The sequence below is a fragment of the Elephantulus edwardii genome, unplaced genomic scaffold (assembly GCF_000299155.1).
Source record: "Elephantulus edwardii isolate Elephantulus edwardi_28Jun2011 unplaced genomic scaffold, EleEdw1.0 scaffold00077, whole genome shotgun sequence".
NCBI classification, from domain to species: domain Eukaryota; kingdom Metazoa; phylum Chordata; class Mammalia; order Macroscelidea; family Macroscelididae; genus Elephantulus; species Elephantulus edwardii.
In genome coordinates this window covers 10,460,831-10,480,400 of record NW_006399827.1, presented here as the reverse complement: position 1 = coordinate 10,480,400, position 19,570 = coordinate 10,460,831, and the positions used below count along the sequence as shown (strand labels likewise).

The following is a 19,570-nucleotide window of genomic DNA, read 5'->3' as shown; positions in this document are numbered from 1 at the left end:
TGGAGAAGCTTATTCTTGGAGATCAGGATAAGACTGAACAATTGGAACGCCTCAAAAAGGAAAATGACCAGCTACTCCTCAGTTTAACTGACCAGGTAGAGTCAAGAATATTTTTAGGCACATTGTTCTCTCATTATACTCTTATCTTTACCTAGATTATCACTGACTCTAGGGAAGGTGTCAGAGAAAGCCATCTGAAATGAGATAGCTTATGATTTTTTTCTCAGAAACTGAAAAAGAATTTGTCTCTTTCTCTACATTGTGCTTGTTCACTAGCTTCGAAGACCCTTCCTGGTGGGATATGGGATTGCCTTCCCAGCTCTGAGACTGAAATCAGGACTGTGGGGGTGTGTGTGTGTTTGTTTTTGCAGAAGAAGCATCAGAAGAAGCTTGAGCAGACGGTGAAGGAGATGAAACAGAAGGAAGCATCTGCAACGAGGAAGCAACAGGAGTTAATGGCACGTCTGTCTTTGGATGACTCTGTGGGAAGGGACATAGAGACAATGGATAGGGCCAATTTTCAGAGGTTAAGTAAGACAGATATCATTTGCCTCTGGATGTTTTGCTCCCTGTTCAAAAGGGGAGAGAGTCTGCTGTTTACAAAATGTTTAGAAGTCAGCATTTCTAATGAATGAAAGATGAGTGATAAATATTGAAAGCTAAGCTTTATGACAAGTTGTAGTAGAATCTGAATAACCCTTATCACCTTCTTGGGAAATTATGGTAGGTGCAGACCAGTGAATGATTATAAGGTTGAATTCTATAACAGGATATATAAATAACAGTAAATTTATAGCAAATTTTGTCATAATTAAGAATGCAATTATGGATTACAGTAATATAGCAATGAAAGACCAATTGACTAATAATTTCTTATATTATTGGAAAAGAAGTCTTGAGTTAAGACAGATATCTTGAAGTCTCATTTTCTGAATTGATGCAAGGGCATAGCAAATTTTAATGTCTGGAGGATATCTAACTATTGAGATTGTAACTCATATCACATATGCATAATTCATTGAGTCATTATTCAATCAATTATTGAGGTCTTACTATATAAATAGTCTAAGCATAATAATAGAAAGTAGAACAAAGTTGCAAATTTACAGTGCACAGGTCAAGGTCAGCCAATAAACTTGAAGTGTGTCATCCTTCAAGATATCCACTGGATGCGGTCCTAGGACCTCCTTGCAGATATCAAAATCTGTAGCTCAAGTCTGTTATAAAAAATTATGTAGTGTTTGCATATAACCTATGTATATATCCTTCCATGAACTTTAAATCATCTCTACATTTCTTACACTATCAAGTACAATGTTAATATTAGATAGCACTTTGCACGCTCTCTTAGCTTTTGACCACTTCATTGCTTTCCTCCTCCCTACCCTGAATATTTTCATTCAGGGTTTTGTTGAATGCAACACTTCCCACTATAGTTGACAGCATTTAACATTGTAAAGTTTCTCTTTTAAAAAAAAAAAAGAAAAAAATCTGTATTTTCATGTACTTTTAAAGAAGTGGGGATCTGGACACTTTGAGTCCACACTCCCACACAACAGCTGTCTGGAGCCAATTAGCTGCTGTGCCATTTAGACAGGTCATGTGATCTCCATTTTCTGTTTGGTTGCATCCAGATCCTTTACTCACTCATATCACTTAACTTGACCCCTGTACACACATTTGAATTTGTGACCTCTGATACAGTAAAAGAATTAATGTTTTAAACAATTTAGCTGTTCAGAGATTTGAATCTTCTTGTGGCTTGGTATGGGTTTCTTTGGTTTTCATGGAACATTTTTCAAGACCTGAGGCAAATCTTTCTTTTTTTACACTCTTCCAAAAAGCCTCTTAACTATGAGGATTACATGTCTTACTCCTCAGGAGCCTAGAAACAAGAAAACAGCGGCGGAGGAGCAGTTAGTACAAGAGGTGGAACACCTAAAGGCAAAGGTAGAGGCCGGGAAAGTCTGTTTCTTAGAAAAGTACAAAGAGTGTCATCGGCTCCATAAACAGATCAGGCAACTCAGGGCTGCTGCACTGGTAGGTGACAGAGATAAGAGGCCCAGGAAATAAGGGGTGTTAAGGTTGTGGTTCTTAGACCTAGCCCAGAGGAATATACACCTTTGTCAGAAGGTCATTTTATCTGTCAGCCACAAAGCAGAAGGGAAATATGGGAGGCCAGAAACTTAGCTTAGTGATCCCTGTCCGTACTGGCCCCAGCTTTACCAAGGGTCTAGGGTCAAGAGGCCTCTGCAGATTCACATAGTCCTTTCTTATTTCTGGGCTTAGTCAAGGGTTTAGGGGATGATTTTTGAAACCACGGAATAGATTTCTCTGCAGACTCAGATAGTCCTTTCTTATTTTTCTGCCTTTTGAGGGAGTGAAGCAGGACCAGCAGAGGCAGCAGCAACAAATGGGGATGGAGAGCAAGGAGCATGCAGTCAGCACTGTCATCCGGTAGCCTCTTCTCGAATTACTACCTCAGGGTCGGCTGGAAGCGCACAGCAGCTTGGGCACCAGCATTCAAATAAAATATCTTGGAAAAAAATCAACTAGTAGGATTAGCTTAAGTGTTTTTGTGAGGTATGCGCATGTGTACATATGTGTGTATGTATATATAGGTAGGAGATGGGAAGCATTGAAGTATGTCTATGACTTTTGAGGCATTGAAACTAGTTGAGCAAAGTTATCAAGTGAGGAAACAGTACACCATATAGGAAAGTAGAAGACCTAGTCTTGTAGCTTTGGACAAATGCCTTCCAGGGTTCATTCCTCCTCAGTGTTACTTGAGTCCAGATCCCTGTCCTCACACTGTAGAAAAAAGTCACACCAACCTGCCCTGAACTTCTTCTAGTTTAATAAAATGAGAACAGTGGTGATTATTTTCATGGGTTGATGGGATTAAATAAAACTCCATTTATGTCTAATACTGATAAAACATTCTTAAGGTTTTTTCTAAACTTGTTTTTTCTTGACTTGGTCATTTATACTCCTGACCAAACCAAAAGAAACCTGCATCTTGATGCCAGCTCAGGCATTTTGTTAGATCGCTTTTCTGTAAGTCAGTATCCCCTCCAGAGTACCTCGGTTCCTGCCCTATCTCCCTCCTTGTCCCACTTCATCCTACCCTTTAGAAGGCCAGAGTCTTTCACATTTTCCTTCTTCTTCACGTTGGACCCAGATTGCATTACATGAGCCTAATACTAATTTTTTTTTTTAAAATCATTCACAGGACCAGAACTTTGACCTGTCAAAAAGACTGAGTGAGAATGAGTTTATATGTAAAACTCTGCAGAAAGAAAAAGAGAAAATAGAGGGAGAAAACGATGTAAGTATGCGAAGTGATTTCCTTTAAGTCGATTCCCACTCACAGTAACCCAACAGCACAGAACAGAGTTGCCCCCAGAAGGTGCTAAGACTGCAGGCTTTGACAAAAGCTGACTTCCACATCTTAGAACAGCAGATTGCATAAGTAGCTCGTGGTAAATTCGAATTGTAGACCTTTTTTGGGGCAATGAGCACTGTAGCCACAACCCACCACGGTGAAAGGCCTCAGAGTCTTAAAGTCTTAAGGGGAAAGAGCAGGGTATCTCAGAGGTGGTGATGAAATTGTTAAAAAAGAAGGCCCATTTTTGGGACAGTGGATGAGAGAGTTACTCCTAATAAAAAATTACATTTACTCTGCTTTCCTAATCTACCACAGAAACTCTCTGTTCTACAACTGAAACTTGCTTGATGTGATTTTAGTCATTCTGAAAGGAGCCATTCGCTTTGTTGTTGTTAAAAAAATATAGATGATAACCAGTCTTGATAAAGATCTATTATTACATTTACTGTGATAACTGTTATAAGCATGATCTTTGGGGTGACGGGAACATATATTACCCAGTGCATTTTTATGCTCACCACGCAACCCATTTCCTTCAGCACAGCTTTTTTCCTTTTTTTTTTTCTGCTGCCAAACCAGGAATAGAAGTGGTGGTCTGTACCATTGCTGAACCCATGGTAGGCCCTTCCCTAGTAAATGTCATGCGGTCATTCATTCATCAGTCCATTCATTCATCCATCCAATACTTACTGTCTGCCAAACACTAATTATTGTAGTTGATTGATTAAAGATGAAGACAGCAAACAAAGGGTGGTAAGATTTTAAATCATTCACTTGCAGTTAGCTAATATCCAAGATAAGGTGACCATGAAAGCAGTCCATCTATACTCCTGCGACATTTGGGCTACACCCCTAAGCAGTCCTTTCTACTTTTAGTCATGTGTTCAATGTGTTACAGTATTGCCGACGGCCTTTGAGGTCTGCTCTGGTTCTATCATTCTCATTGATAAGAACATCTTGAATTTGGATCCTGTGTTTCTGTCTGCTACCCTTACACATGTTCAAATTACTTGTACTCCACTTAATTCAGTTGGTATATATATGCAGATTTTTTTTTATTTTTTACTTATCCAAGCAAAATTCAGTAAATACATTTAAGTATACATATTAAGAATACAAATCTAAAAATAAATACAAATCTGTGGAATATTGAAGCTTCTGCTTCTCGTAGGGTTTCTCTAGTGTCACACTGACAGCTCCCTGTAACGAGTGTCCTTTAGTCAGTTGCTAGTGATCATTCTTTGTTTGTCTTTAACATGTTTCTATGAATACTCTATATCATTAGCTTTTGAAGAAGGAGAACAGAAGACTGCTGAGTTACATGGGTTTGGATTTTGATTCTTTGCCCTATCAAGTACCTGCTTCAGCTCACAGAGATGCACGACAAAATCCAGGGCTTGTGTATGGAAACCCATATTGTGGTAAGACAACGTTGCCATTCTTGCTGGAAGGCCCCTCCCTGCATGCCTTTGCCCCAGTAAATTTGTGGGTTTGTTTGTGTGTTTGGGTTTTTTTGGAGACTGAGATGCTAATTAAGACCAATTTCATTGTTAAGACTATAAGACTTGCTGGGCAGAAACTGAGCACCCAGTAGAAAGATGGCCAGGCACAAAGTGTTAATTGAGAAATAAATCTGAATTCAGAAGACGCAAATCAGATCATTCGCCAAGAGGCAGCAGACACAAATTGAGTCCCGCGGCTATCTTGCAAATGCATAAATCAGACAAATGTCTTTATGTAGAAGATATAGACATACAAAGCTGAGGAAGCTAATTAAGGTTTGGAAATGGAAGTACTTGGGTGGGTTATTCTGCCCAGGAACTGGCAGTTATGGCTGCCAACCCACAGCCTGCCTTCGAGTAGAATTGAGTGTATCCCAGAGAGACCTGTGGTTTGGGAGACAGGAGGTGAAGGTGGAAAGCATTCTTTATAATCAAGGAATTTGAGGTAAGTTGTATATGCCAAACAGGGAGCTTATCTCCAAAAGCAGTATGAGACCACAATGAAATCTTTGCAGAGTACAAGTTTTCCTTTAAAAATATCCTTAAGCATTTTATTTGAAAATATCTGCTTGCATGGATGCAATCTTAAAAATCTTTTCTCAGCTTTGCAGGCACCACCACCTTATCAATAAGCACTCTTACCTCTCCACTCATCCAGCCATGGTCACTCCCACAGTGTACTTTGACATTGCTGTCGAAGGTAAACCTTTAGGCCACATCACTCAAAGTTGCTTGCAGAAAACTTCTTTGCTCTGAATACCAAAGAGAATGGATTTGGTTATAAGGTTCGTGCTTTCACAGAATCATTCCTCAGTTTGTGTGCCTGGGTGGTGACTTCACACACCGTAATGGTACTAGTGGCAAGTCCATCTACAGGGAGAAGTTTGATGTTGAGAACTTCATCCTGTCCATGGCAAATGCTGGACCCAATACAAATGGTTCCCAGTTTTTTATCTGTACTGCTAATGGCTGGATGGAGTGCTTTGGGTCAAGGCATGGCAAGACCAGCAAGAAGATCACCACTGCAGACTGTGGACAGCTCTCATGTGAACTGTAGTTCATGTTTTCTCTTAATCACTAGATTTCTTCTGAAGCTCCAGAGATCACTCTGCCACCCCCAGCATTCTTGCAGTATCTCTTTTGCCACAGTTCTTTGGGTTCAATGTTTACTTTCTTCCCCTCCAAGTTTAACAGGATTGAAGAGTTCAGTTGATAATTATGAAATAAAAACTAAACAACACTATTGTCTGTTTTTATTTAGGTTAGAACATTGGTATAGGTCTTTGGGTACATAGGAAATATGAAAATGCTTTCTTTCTATGCTTTAAAAAAAATCTCAGACTTTTAGGTTTTGGGGTTTTGGTTTTTTCATCTTTCCATGCAGTCATCTTAATATGTACTTATTATCCATTTATTGACTTTTATACCCTTAGCTCTTCTTTACCATTCCTGGGAACCATCTGAGGATGTGTCTGTGTATAAACCTTTGTTAGCTTTTTCTAATAGTGGACTCCTAATATTTATCTTCTTTTAACTGACTTATTTCACTAAGCACATCAGAATGTTTTCTTATTAGATTGTTATTCCTATTAAAACTTTATTTTTCCTATTCTGAAAATAGATTAATTGAATTTTTTTATAACTTGATTATTGAAAATACCATTTCATTATTTTTTCCTTTCCTTTTCTCTTCCTCATTGGTCTTTATGTCCTCTACCAGAAGAGAACAATATGTATGTTGTTATGTACCTTCGAGTCAGCTGTGACTCGTAACAACTGGATGTAAAATAGCTCTGAACCCTGCCCTATGCTGACCTAGTCTTACTGTCTCTGACACATCTACCCCCATTGTCACAGGTACTATGTCAGTCCATCTCATCCAGAGTCTTCCTCTCCTGCGCTGTCCCTTTTTATGTCCAAGCATAATGTCCCGCTCAGGGACTGACTGGTCTCTCCTGGCAGCATGCCCAAAATATGTCAGATGGAGCTTCAAAATCCTTGCCTCTGAGGGGAAACTTGTTTTCACCCTCTCCAGGACAGACCTGTTTGTTCTCTTGGCAGTCCATTGTATGTTCAGTATTCTCTAGCACCACAGCTCAAAGACATTGATACCTCTTCTGTCATCCTTGTCATTGTCCAGCTCTCTGATGTAATTGCAAAGACCATGGCCTAGATCAGATGCACCTTAGTCTCTAGATTGACACTGTTGCTCTTTAACACTCTGGAGAGGTCCCTGATAGCAGATTTTCCTAATGCAATTTGCCTTTTGATTTCCTGACTACTGGTACCAACAGTGTTGATTGTGGAACCAAGCAAGCTGAAATTGTGAAAGAGGTAAAGATTTGTAGTGAAGAGAAATGAAGCAGTGAAGGCTACAGAAACATCCACTAGAACACAGTTGGACAGTTAGATAATCTAAGAATGTTTTTTATTTATTGAATGAATTTTTTTTTTATCCCCACAGGTATCCAAGAAAGTTCTTTTCCAAACCTGGTAAGTATTTGACTCAGGAGATTTCCCCCATCAGATTCTGGAGAAAAGATCACTTTTGGTTCAAGTTCATAAGAGAACTTTAGGGAGATTGGTTCGTTGTGATGACTCCAAGGGTATGCTGATTCAGTGTGGTCAAGGGCTAAAGCTGAGCCTCTGTATATTAGTGAGGAGAATAAAGCACAGGCCATCCAGCAGCATTCCGCTTAAGATCTCCAGCTGTGAGTTAAGTTTGGTAGCACAACTAAGGGAGAGATGTGCATGAGGCAGCTAACCAGAATAAAAGACATGCTCAGTACCTCTTCCAAACTGGCAGCTGTTGTTGACTTCTTCAGCAGTATCAGGCCCTTTGATTCCTAGAGTGAGAGAATGCCTTGCTGAGGATCTCCAAATGTTAATTCATTCACTACTTTTTGAGCACCTACCATGTGCCTGTCAGTCTGCTACATGCTGGAGCCACAGTAGGAAACAAGATAGGCATGGTCTCTGCTCTACCTACCGTTACGCTGATGTCTCTGGTTTTTCCCCAGGCCACCGTCACAAAATACTCCACTGGCAACATGGGCCTTGCTGAGGATATGAATAAGGAGGATCACAGTTTGGAGCAGCGTGTGCAGGCCCTTTGTTTGGATTGTCCAATCTGTGACAAGAGCTTTCCAATAGGCCAGAAGCAGATCTTTGAAGACCATGTGCTCTGCCACTCTATATAAGTGTCGCAGCCTGTTGGATCTATACTGTAGATTGATTCTATAGAGCAGAACCTGTCGCTTTCCTTTATGAGTTACAACTCCAAATCCTACCTAACCTGACATGTAGGGAATTAGTCAGCCCTGCTCTCCCTAGAGCTGGAGTCATGTTGATTATCTGAAGGATAGTGTTAAAGATGGTTAATCCATCATGTTGATTAAAGATTGTGTTAAAGATGGTTAGTGCATCTTTTTGAGTTTTCAGTGAAATAACTCTTGTAATGTCAGTCCATCACCTCTGGTGCCCAGTCTTTGAGGGACTCCAGCACAAGAAATCTGGGATGGGACTGAGGGCTCTTCACAAGCAGCAGCCTGACAACTTTTTTCACTACCAGAGTTAGACCTAGCTTGTATTTGTACTTAATCCTCAACACTAATCCCAGAACTGACGAGTTTGGCCTCTTGAAATGTACTTCACTAGACTAAAGTTGGCACAGCAGAGAACTTGGAGAGTCAGTTTGGATATCAAAGGTTGCTCGTCTTATTTTCTCAGCTCCCAGCAGAAATATCTTCCTGAACCATGGACAAGAAATGTTACTTCAATTACAGAAAGCCACCTTTCTCTCTGGCCTTTTTCTACTCACATCTTTCTATGCACAAAACTTTTATTATTATAAATTTTTTCCTAAGGTTAGTAAGATTTGTTAGGCACTGTGTGGGCCTGAAACATTTTTGGAACAGGCGAGTATGAATATAGATGAGTCAGTAATGAGACAAACACTGTTAATCACTTTATTAAACAAAAAATAAACAAGTCTTGTATTTTAAATAAACTGTGAATTTATGGTCCCTTTTTAAAAAAAACAAAACAAAAAACCATGGGGGGAAAAGTGAGGGAATGGGAGACCCGTCAATAAGTCTTTGTTCATCTTTACTATTGTATTACTTATATTGAACAAGAGTATGCTGGCAGTTACCTTGTGGTAGATTGGGGATGATGATGAATTCAGTTAATACATCTGGAGCCCTGATTAGGAAGCTCTGGTGGGGTGGAAGCTCTGGGAGCTGAACTGCAGACTCAGGTGGTCCTTAAATCTACCATTGGGAGAAAGAGTAGTTTCCTGCTGTGCAGTTTACAGCCTTCAACCCACTGAAGGGAAGCTGTAAGTCAGTTTGAACTTGCCGGCAATAAGAGAGAATAAGAACACCTCTGATAATTTGTTCTTAACTATCTATGCTTTGCAAGTGACACTAGGGATCTTGGCAACCTTACTAAGTTCAAAGCCAGTTGGCCAATTGAACTATAAGAAAGTCCATTTTCTCCTCATTCCCTTGGTCCCTAACTTCCAGGGACTAGACAAATGGAGACTTCCTGTTAGTCAACCTAGCTGATGACAGAGATTTTTCCCTGCTAAGTGACTAAAGTTAGGCCCTAGTCTGTCTTACCCTAATCAGAGCTCCTTGATAAAATGAAGATGAGCCTCTATTACTGTAACAACAACTTACTATTACTACTCCTTTATCCACCATTTCAACAAGATGTCTATGGATTCATACGTCTTTTTTCTCAAGAATCAAGTGTGGCAAAACAAGCTAGAAAAGAAATAAGTTATTGTTGTTATGTGTCATCAAATTGGAACTGACCCATAGCTAACCCTCCAGCGGGTTTTCAGAGGCGGTAAATTGCATGGATGGAGATTGTGGAGCAGTTGGTGGATAAGCAGCACAACTCCGTACCCACTAGGCCACCAGGGCACCTTGTTACCTAGTGCTGCTGTAACAGGTACTAACCAGGGAACAGCTTTAACTAATTTGTTCTCCGTTTAGGAGACCAGAAGATCAAATTCACGGTCGCACCTGTAGGGAAAGGTGCTCTCGCTCAAGTGTGCTCTCTGTTCTTGGAGGAAGCTCTTTGTTTTTCTCGGCTCTGGATCTCCCTGTGTCTTGATCATCCCCAGTAGGGAGGAGCTTCCAAGGGGAGGGATCTCAGCCCAAAAGGACACACTCCAAGTTTCTGGTGATATTGAAGACGCCCCTTTGAGTAGTTCTTTTTCCCTTTGATCTTTTGTTAGATAAAAGGTATTACAGGCCTCACCGTAGGGAAGCTTCCCTTAAAGTAGATCAGGGCTGTGATAGGATTAAGGGTATTGGTTCCACCCGTAATCTTTTTACAGGTATTTGGTTTCTTGAGCAGTCATGGTCATTACATATATTTTGAGGAGACATGTAATTCAGTTTATGACAATTGGGTGGGTAGGTGGTGATGAAGAATCTTTTTCTGGCAGGTCACCTCCCTTCAGCAAATTCCTATTGTTCCCTGGGCGGTTCCAGTGAAGAACTGCAGTTTCATTTTGCACTGTTGTGTACGACTGAGTCAGAACTGACACATAGCTGACCCTCCAGGTTTTCAGAGACTGTAAATCACATCTTTCTCTCATGAAGCAGCTGGTGTATTCAACCTGTGTGCCTTTGGATTGACAGCCCGACTCCTTACCACTAGGCCACCAGAGCGCCGTATCATTTTGTACTAGTGAGCTCGTAATCAATGGAGAGTATAAATTCCAAATTGATGAGTACTATTTTCTTGTGAATTACTCATACTTTTGCCCTTGCTGAGGATCCCTGGTGATAAAATAAATGAAAGGCTAGTGGTTCGAACCTAGCAGCCGCAAGAACACTTCCACAGGCGTGGTAAGGAGAAAAAAACGCAAAACAGTAGCAATGTTAATGATCCTTTTGCTGGCTTTTGAGACAAAGCATTCTTAACCACTGTTCATTATCCCCAGCTGCTCTTACCAAGGCTTTGAAGGGGGAAATTAGGCTCCAGGCAGCTATTAGTAACAAGGAAACAATCATTCTTACATAATCTATGGCTGCTTGCAGTCTTCTGTCCCCCTTGCACTCCTTATCTTTTACAGTTGTTAAATATCTGCAAAGAACAGCAGAAAGTTGGTTACAATCTGTACTGGTGGCAACAAGCTTTCCTTCCTAGTTTTGTTTGGTGGTGGTTGTTGTTGTTGTTGTTGTTGTTGTTGTTATGCATCAGAGAGTTGGACAATGACCAAGGAGCATAGAAGGAGAATTGATGCCTTTGAGCTGTGGTGCTGGAGAAGAGTATTGAGAGAACGATGAACTGCTAGGAAAACAAACAGATTCATCCTGGAAAGGGTTAAACCGGGTGAATCCTTGGAGGCAAGGATTCTGAGGCTTCTCTGACATACTTTGGACATGTAAGTAGGGACAGATCCTTGGAGAAGGACATCATGCTTGGGAGGGTGGAGGGATGGTGCAGGACGGGAAGGCCCTTTATGAGATGGATTGATTAAGTGACTGAGGTAATTGGGATGGGTGTATGGGAGACATGGGCACAGGACAGAGCAGAGTTTAGGAATGTTGTACATAGGGTCGCTATGAGTCGCAAGTGACTCGAAGGCACATAACAACAACAACAATATTGAAATGTTTTTGGATTAAGTGCTTACTTGGTGGGTAGTGGAAAGAAGTCACCTTGTTACATGTTTTCTGGTGAAAAAGGCTAGCCTCCAATAGTGTGGGCAAGATTGTCAGTAAGCCATGACCCCTAAGAATACCTATAGCTTCAGCTCTTTTCCCTAGTCTTGCTAAAAATAGGGATGAAATGTGATTGCCTTAATGTTCAAATACCATTCCATTCTCCTGTGAATTGAGTGATTTTCTACAGTGGCAATGGAAGCTTACTCTAACCTGGTCTCCTAGCAACCAATGTTGATGTGATGAAAGGCCACAGCAAAGAGATGCAGTCTGTTAGCTATGAAGAAAACACAATGACTGTACATAGAGATGCAATCCAAAGAGATACTCCCCCATTCCACCACGTTAGGCAAAAATAGGCCATAAGGTCAGGGAAGATAACCCACCACAGTGCTCTCCTTCCTTGAGCTCCTGTAAATATTAATGTCCTGATAGTCCCACAGTGCTGTATAGTTTAGAATGTATTTTTTTATATTCTATTTATACCTCCAGTAACTCTCTGAAACAGACAAGGCTGCAATTAACTCTGATTTTTATAGATAAGTAAATTTAATCATGAAGAAATAATTTGCTATAAGTGGAAATAACCCCATCACCCAACTAATGGATTAATCTATAGATAACTAGTGGTGCAGTGACTGCAGCAGTGGGCTCAAGTATGTCAGAAATTATGAGGATGGCACAGGATAGGACAGGGTTCAGGTCTGTTGCTGTAAGTTGTACTCAACGGCACCTAACAACAACAGCTGAGAGTTATAGAGAAAATGAATGATTGCTCGTGAATTTGGATGTAAAGGATGCAAAATTGTGGTTTCACAACTGTAAATATGTTAAAAACCATAGAATGGATAAATATTGTATAAGACCATTATTGTAGAATGAGTATAAGGATCCAGGAGGGGTGGGAGAGGCTGGAAGAAGAGAGATGTGGATGTACATGGGGAAGAGGGGATTAATCATTGGATTGTACAATTTGATGGGAGTGGTGAGGGAAATTGAAAGAAATTGTTCAAATTTTTATTAGAATTTTATAAATAAACTAGTGAAAAATATTTTTAAAAACCCATAGAATTGTATACTATTTGAATTACACCTCAGGCTGTTAATTCTTAAAAAAAAAAAAAAAATACCAAAGCTACATACACATCAGCTCAAGTATAAATCTAGATAGAGCAAGTTCAACACTGCTGAACTTGACAAAAGGGATTATCTCTATACAATCTATTGCCATAATAGTGTTGGTTTGCCTCCCTGTCTTGAGCTGAAGGCAGGCAGGATGGAATCAAGATTAAGAGGGTCAGGGCAATTAATGGTAGCTCACCATTTGGCTAGCAGCATCCGTGGTCTCTGGGAATATCTATTCCACAGAGATGGATGTGCCCAATAAAGTTGGAGGAGAAGAGTCACCGGCCCACAAGTCCCAGGTAATCACATTAAGGGATCCAGCCTGTTCTGCCTAATGTTATTAGTTTCTCCCTGTAGAAAGAAAGAATATGACACTCCAGGGGACTGCGTTTATTGTTTACTCGGTCAATCAACATTTATTGAGCACCCACAGTGTGCAAAGCTAGTATCAGGCCTCGATTAAAAGAATAAATAGAAGACAATTCTTCCCCTGAGAGATTACAAGATAAATAACATTCTCTCTGCCCTCAGGGAACTCCCATCCTGTTGGGGGGAAAAGTCTTAGGTTTCAGGGCTCTCCTAGTCTACAGGGGGAAAGGAGACAACCACTTACAAAAGCAATTTCAGGACGTAGGAGGGACCAGTCCCCGGAGAAGGACATTATGTTTGGTCACGTATAGAGAGAGGGTCAGTGAAGAAAGGAAGGCCTGCAGCAAGGTGGACTGCCTCAGTGGCTGCAACGGTGAGCACAGAGATGGCAACAATTGTGAGATGGTGCAGAATAAGGCAGTATTTTCCTACGGCTTAGATCCAATTTGATAAGGGTTATGGGGCTACAGTGTTATGGTGCTATCAAGGCCCAAGTGAATAATGGTGGTCTTTCAGGAAAATTCTTTGAAGGAGGTGGTGGCAGTTATGTGGTGTCGAGTTGGAACTGGCTCATAACTGACCCTCCAGGAGGATTTCAAAGGCAGTAAATCACACAGGAGCTGAAGGACAGAAACTGGCAGAGAAGAATGGAGGCTCTCTGCAAAAGAGGGATGAGGAAGAGGAGGGCCTAGAATATAAAGGATTTTTTAAGGTAAAAAGCTAAGACAGATTTATTAGGAAAGACACATCCCGAAGGAAAGATCAAGATGTCCTCCCAAGGAAAGGAAGTAATAATGGAGGAGGTCTATAAAGAACTTTGAGACAAAGTATGAGAATATAAAACCAAGTTAGTCTCAGGGGAGCTCTGGTGGCCTAGAGGCAAGAAGCTGCGCTGCAATCCCAGAGGCACACGGTTCAAATCCACCAGATGCTCTGCTGGGGAAGGAGGGACAGTCTCCTCCTGTACCAGTCAGATCTGATTTGACGGTACACACACACACACACAAAACCAAGTTAGTCTCTATGATTAGGAGTTATGTGTATGATAACAATCTTGAACAAGAGGATTTGCATTGCAAAGGGGACTAGGAGAGGGGAAATGAAGGGGATCACATGGAAATGTCCAACAATAAATTAATGAAAACTCAACGTTTCTATAACTTTGTGTTAAAATCACAATCAAAAAATGCTTAACAAGAAAGTGATTAATCAGAAGTAAACAAATGGTATTACTGATAAAACTTAAAAAAAAAAAAGTCCTGCCACCCAAGCAGACATATGTATAACCATATTTATTGCGGCTTTGTTCACAATAGCAAAGAGTTGGAAACAACCCAAAAGCTCATCAACAAACGAATGGATAGAGATGCTGTGGTATAGTCACACAATGGAATACTATGCTACATTGAAATACAAAGAACTCATGGAAATATTATACAAAATGGGTGACCCTGGAGGACATTATGCTGAGAGAAATATCTCCATCACAAAAGGACAAATACTGCATAGTGCCACTGTTGTAAAATGGGACTGACATCAGGGTTGGGGGAACCTAAGAAAAGAGGGGATAAATAAGGTATACTGCATTGCAACAGATGAGAGAGAGACCTGTTTAAAAGGAATATGTTGTTGTTATGTGCCATCGAGTCACTTGCAACTCATAGCGACCCTATGTACAACAGCCCTAAACTCCGCTCTGCCTTGTGCCAATTGCATTATCTCTGACACTCCCATCCCAATTATCCCAGTCACTGAATCAATCCACCTCATAGAGGGCCTTCCCCTCCTGCACTGCTCCTCCACCCTCCCCAGCATGATGTCCTTCTCCAAGGACCGATGTCTTCTTACAACATGTCCAAAGTATGTTAGATGGAGCCTCAGAATCCTTGCCTCCAAAGAGCCACCCGGTTTAACCCTTTCCAGGATGAATCTGTTTGTTTTCCTAGCAGTCCATGGTATTCTCAACATAGGATTAGGTATTCTTTTATTTTTCTTTTCTTTTTTTTTTTTTGGATTAGGTATTATTTTCATGACAAGATTCCAGAAAAAGAAATGTATAGTAAAGTGGACTGTGGACTCGGGGTGGAGGGAAGAGGGAGGATTGTATAACAAGTAATTTTTTTTTTCTTCAAAGAGAAAAACGAACTAGGGGGGAGGGGTGGGCAGGGAGAAAAATGTGAAACAATGAATGAATGGGGGGAGAATAAAATGCAAAGAATATGCTGTAAAAAATATATATGTTGTGTTTAAAAAAGACTACATGCTGGTTGAGTGGAAAAGTTTAAAGCTTGAGTAACATTTTACAGGCTCATTTGAGGCAACAAGGGACAATAGTGAGGAAGGATGGGGATTGTAATAAAACTATAGAGGTGTCTCATAGAATGCTAGGCTGTAAGCACTTAGGGTGGAACTCTAGGTAACGCCATCTGCTTTACCAGCCCTCATTCTGCTCTCTCTGCCTCTGATCTAGTGTTACTCTTTCATCATAGCCTAGCTTTCTCTGCCTCTTGGACCAGGCCATGTAAAATGGCTACTGCCAAAAGCTCTAGTTTTAAGTCACATTGGTCCAGCAACGATGAAGCAGTGCTCTCCAGAGGGTGGGTTATATTGTACAAATGTAGCTACTTTTGATAATCTATCGCACTGTCAATCCATTACTGTGTCAATCCATCTTGTTGGTCTCATAGTGAGGATGGTGAGGGCCAGGGCGCATGGGAGCGGGAGGACAACAAGTGAGAGAACATACAAAATAAAACCAACAAACAACAAACCAAAAACAAAACAAAAAACCAAATAAAAGAATGTAAGCTACATGAAGATATAACAAATAATTGCAACCTATGACAAATGCTCGAGATAGGAAGGTGAGATCTGAATGTGATGCTCAAAGATGATGAGGAGCGTTGACGATTTATCAACAATCTGCATTATGCGGATGACACAACCCTGCTTGCTGAAACTGAGGAGGACCTGAAGCGCCTGCTGCAGAGTGTCAAGGACTGCAGCCTGCAACATGGATTGAGGCTCAATGTCATGAAGACAAAGATTCTCACCAGTGGACCAATTGGCAACATCAGGATGGATGGTGAAGAGATTGAGATTGTACACAGCTTTAGTTTGCTTGGCTCCATAGTCAACAGTCTTGGCACCAGCAGCCAGGAAATTAAAAGGCGCATTGCCATGGGAAAGTCTGCTGTTAGGGACCTCTCCAAAGTACTGAAAAGCAATGGTGTCTCTCTGGAGACTAAGGTGCGTTTGATACAGGCCAGGGTCTTCGCAATCACTTGTTATGCATCAGAGAGTTGGACAATGACCAAGGAGGATAGAAGGAGAATTGATGCCTTTGAGCTGTGGTGCTGGAGAAGAGTATTGAGAATACCATGGACTGCTAGGAAAACAAATAGATTTGTCCTGGAAAGGGTTAAACCGGGTGGCTCCTTGAAGGCAAGGATTCTGAGGCTCCATCTAACATACTTTGGACATGTTGTGAGGAGAGACCGGTCCTTAGAGAGGGACATCATGCTTGGGAGGGTGGAGGGACGGCGCAGGAGAGGAAGGCCCTCTATGAGGTGGATTGATTTAGTGACTGGGATAATAGGGATGGGAGTGTCGGAGACAGTGAGATTGGCACAGGACAGAGCGGAGTTTAGGGCTGTTGTACATAGGGTCGCTATGAGTCGCAGGCGACTCGACGGCACATAACAACAACAACAACATGCTGAGAATGACAAAATAAAAGGAATGGTGTCGCATTTATTATAAAAAAATATCATTTCACTCAAAGGCGCGCCATTCGAATCCACCAGATGCTCCGCTGGAGACGGAGAGGCAATCTCCTCATGTGCCAGTCGGATCAGACTCAACGGTACACAATATGAAAAAGAAAAAGAAAAAAAAACCCTCAAGATCTCTCTGAAAAGATGCAAAAACTGGACCAATAAAGACCAAAAAGTTGATATATTTTAACGATGGCAACGGGGACAATACCGACTACATCACGGTCTGCCAGAAGAGCAACAAAATCGACCTTGAAAGCTGGAATGATTTTTAGAAACCAGGATAGCGAGGCTTCATCTCACAGACTTTGGGTGTAGTATCTGGAGGGACCAGTCAGTCGCTAGAGAAGGACATCGTGCTTGGGAAAGTAGATGGTCTTTAAAAAAGGGAAAGACAAAATAAAATAAAATAAAATAAAATAAAAAAGGGAAAGACAGATTGGTGCAGTGGTTGGAACAAAGGGCTCAAACAGCAACAGCTGATATTTTGTTGTTCCCACAGTAGGTGTGAGTCAGCAATTCCATAGCATTTCACAGCAGCAGGAACAATGAGTGCTCGTTTTTAAACGTATGAAAAACGCAAAGTAGAAAATGAAAGCCAAGCATAAACATAACCAAGATTTCTATTCCATTTTTCTTCTGCATAAATGAGCTTTTTTAAGGTTTGGTTTTGTTTTGTTTTTGTTTTTTTGGTTTTTTTTGTTTTGTTTTGTTTTGTTTTTTTGCGTGTATCATCAAATCGGATCAGACTGGCACAGGAGGAGATTGTCCCGCCTTCTTCAGCAGAGCATCTGGTGGATTCGAACCGTGTACCTCTGGGATTGAAGTGCAGCTTCTTGCCAATAGGCCACCAGAGCTCGCCACATAAATGAGGGTTTTTTTAAAAAAAAAAAGAAAAGAAGAGACCATTTAATGAGGTGTGTGTGTGTGTGTGTGTGTGTGTGTGTGTGTGTGCCCTGCCATGATTTCCACCATAAGCCTCCTTATCTAAATCCTCTCTGAGGGAGGATCAGTCCCCACTTAGAAGGGGACTTAAGGAGACTGGGTTCTGCACCTTGGTTGAGGCTCCTCTGGGAGAGTGTGACCGCACAGCCAGCGGCACTTTCCCGCTCCTCGTCCCACGGAAGCGGCTGCACCGCGTTAGCATGTGCAAACACCAGGCACTTTTCCCTGGGTCATCATTTTACATTCGTTGCCAGGGTCAAATACACCCTCAACATCTGTTCACTGTGATGATGTTCTCTGTCCTGCCATCTCTCATTCCTAGTCTTTGGCCCTAAAAGAGAACTCTCCAACCTTCCCAGCCTAGAGGTGCCTTCCTCTCCTCTTGGTATTACTCATTTCTCCTTTAAGCCCTCTAGTGGCTTAAAGGAGTAGTGTTGTGCTGCTAACCAGAAGGTAGGTGGTTGAGATCCACCAGCTGGTCTTCCCCAGAAAAATGCATAGTCGGCCCCCATTAAGCTTTATAGGCTCAAAATCCCGACGGATGGTCACTACATGTTGGAACTTTGAGTCAGAACTCATGGTCACTAGGAGTCAGAACCGCCTTGATGACAGTGGGGTGAATAGATGGGAAGTTTCAGCAGTAGTTTCAGTCAATAAAATACCGACCAAACAGGGTCCAGCACATTCAGGTGCCCAGAAAACTTGTTTCTTTGTGGAATTCAATGATTCCTGCCTACTCTAAGTTAGCACAATCTAGTCCCTGCCATTCCTCATCATTAAATGGTCAATTCCTCACTATCTGGCTATAGACTGTCTACTGTGAGGTCCAGGATACATTCTGATCCAATGTCCTGCTTGCCACCCTACGTTTCCTGATTACTGCTTCCTGCTATTGGCCTGTGGGAGCCCTAGGGATCCACTTTCATTTCAATAACATCTTAAAATAGGAAAAGGAAGAGAAGAATAGTGTAAAAATGTCACAAAAACATACCACAAAGAGAAACTGGTAATTATAGTGCCCAACTTTTGTGCTCCTGATCCCCCTAGTCTCTGGAAAAGTCAAATCAGTTGCATTTCTTTTTCATGGACGTCTGTCTTGCTCCTCCCACTAGCTCCTCAAGATCCAAGGGGCAAACTCTACTCTGTTCCTTCCCTTGAGTGCAAGTCTCTGACCCCAGGACTCCACTTTCACTATGATATTTCTAAATTCAACATATATGGAGCACTCTGTAAATAAATGTTATTACTACGAATTTTTATAAATGAGGAAGCCAAGGCATTAAGAGGATACATATCTGATGAAGGCCATACAGTTCTAGGATGCAAGGCCGAACCTGGGTAGTTAGGCTTTAACACTGGGGAAAGTTAGCTGGAAACCAGCTATGCAGGAATGGGAATGGGGTGTGCTTGTGAGCCTGAGACTGAAGCTTCTCACCCAGCATTCCATCCTCTCTGTGATACATGTTTGTTATTATGTGCCGTCGAGTCACTTGCGACTCATAGCGACCCTATATACAATAACCCTAAACCCTGCTCTATCCTGTGCCAGTTGCACTGCCTCTGACACACCCATCCCGATTACCCCAGTCACTGAATCAATCCACCTCGTAGAGGGTCGTTCCCTCCTGTGCTGTCCCTCCACCCTCCCAAGCATGATATCCCTCTCCAAGGACCAGTCCCTCCTACAACATGTCCAAAGTATGTCAGACAAAGCCCCAGAATCCTTGCCTCCAAGGAGTAGCGTGGTTTAACCCTCTCTAGGATGAATCTGTTTGTTTT

At 41.5% G+C, this 19,570-nt stretch overlaps 1 protein-coding gene across 1 annotated transcript in view; it reads left to right on the top strand.

Moving 5' to 3' along the window:
• CALCOCO2 (calcium binding and coiled-coil domain 2) overlaps window positions 1-8,090 on the top strand; it is a 23,785-nt gene extending 15,695 nt beyond the window's left edge. Inside the window, 5 exon segments of the mRNA XM_006903794.1 lie at window positions 368-458; window positions 3,233-3,328; window positions 4,674-4,809; window positions 7,355-7,414; window positions 7,945-8,090. Of these exon segments, the coding sequence (XP_006903856.1) occupies window positions 368-458; window positions 3,233-3,328; window positions 4,674-4,809; window positions 7,355-7,414; window positions 7,945-8,090 (529 nt within the window).
• Window positions 8,091-19,570: the final 11,480 nt, after the last annotated feature.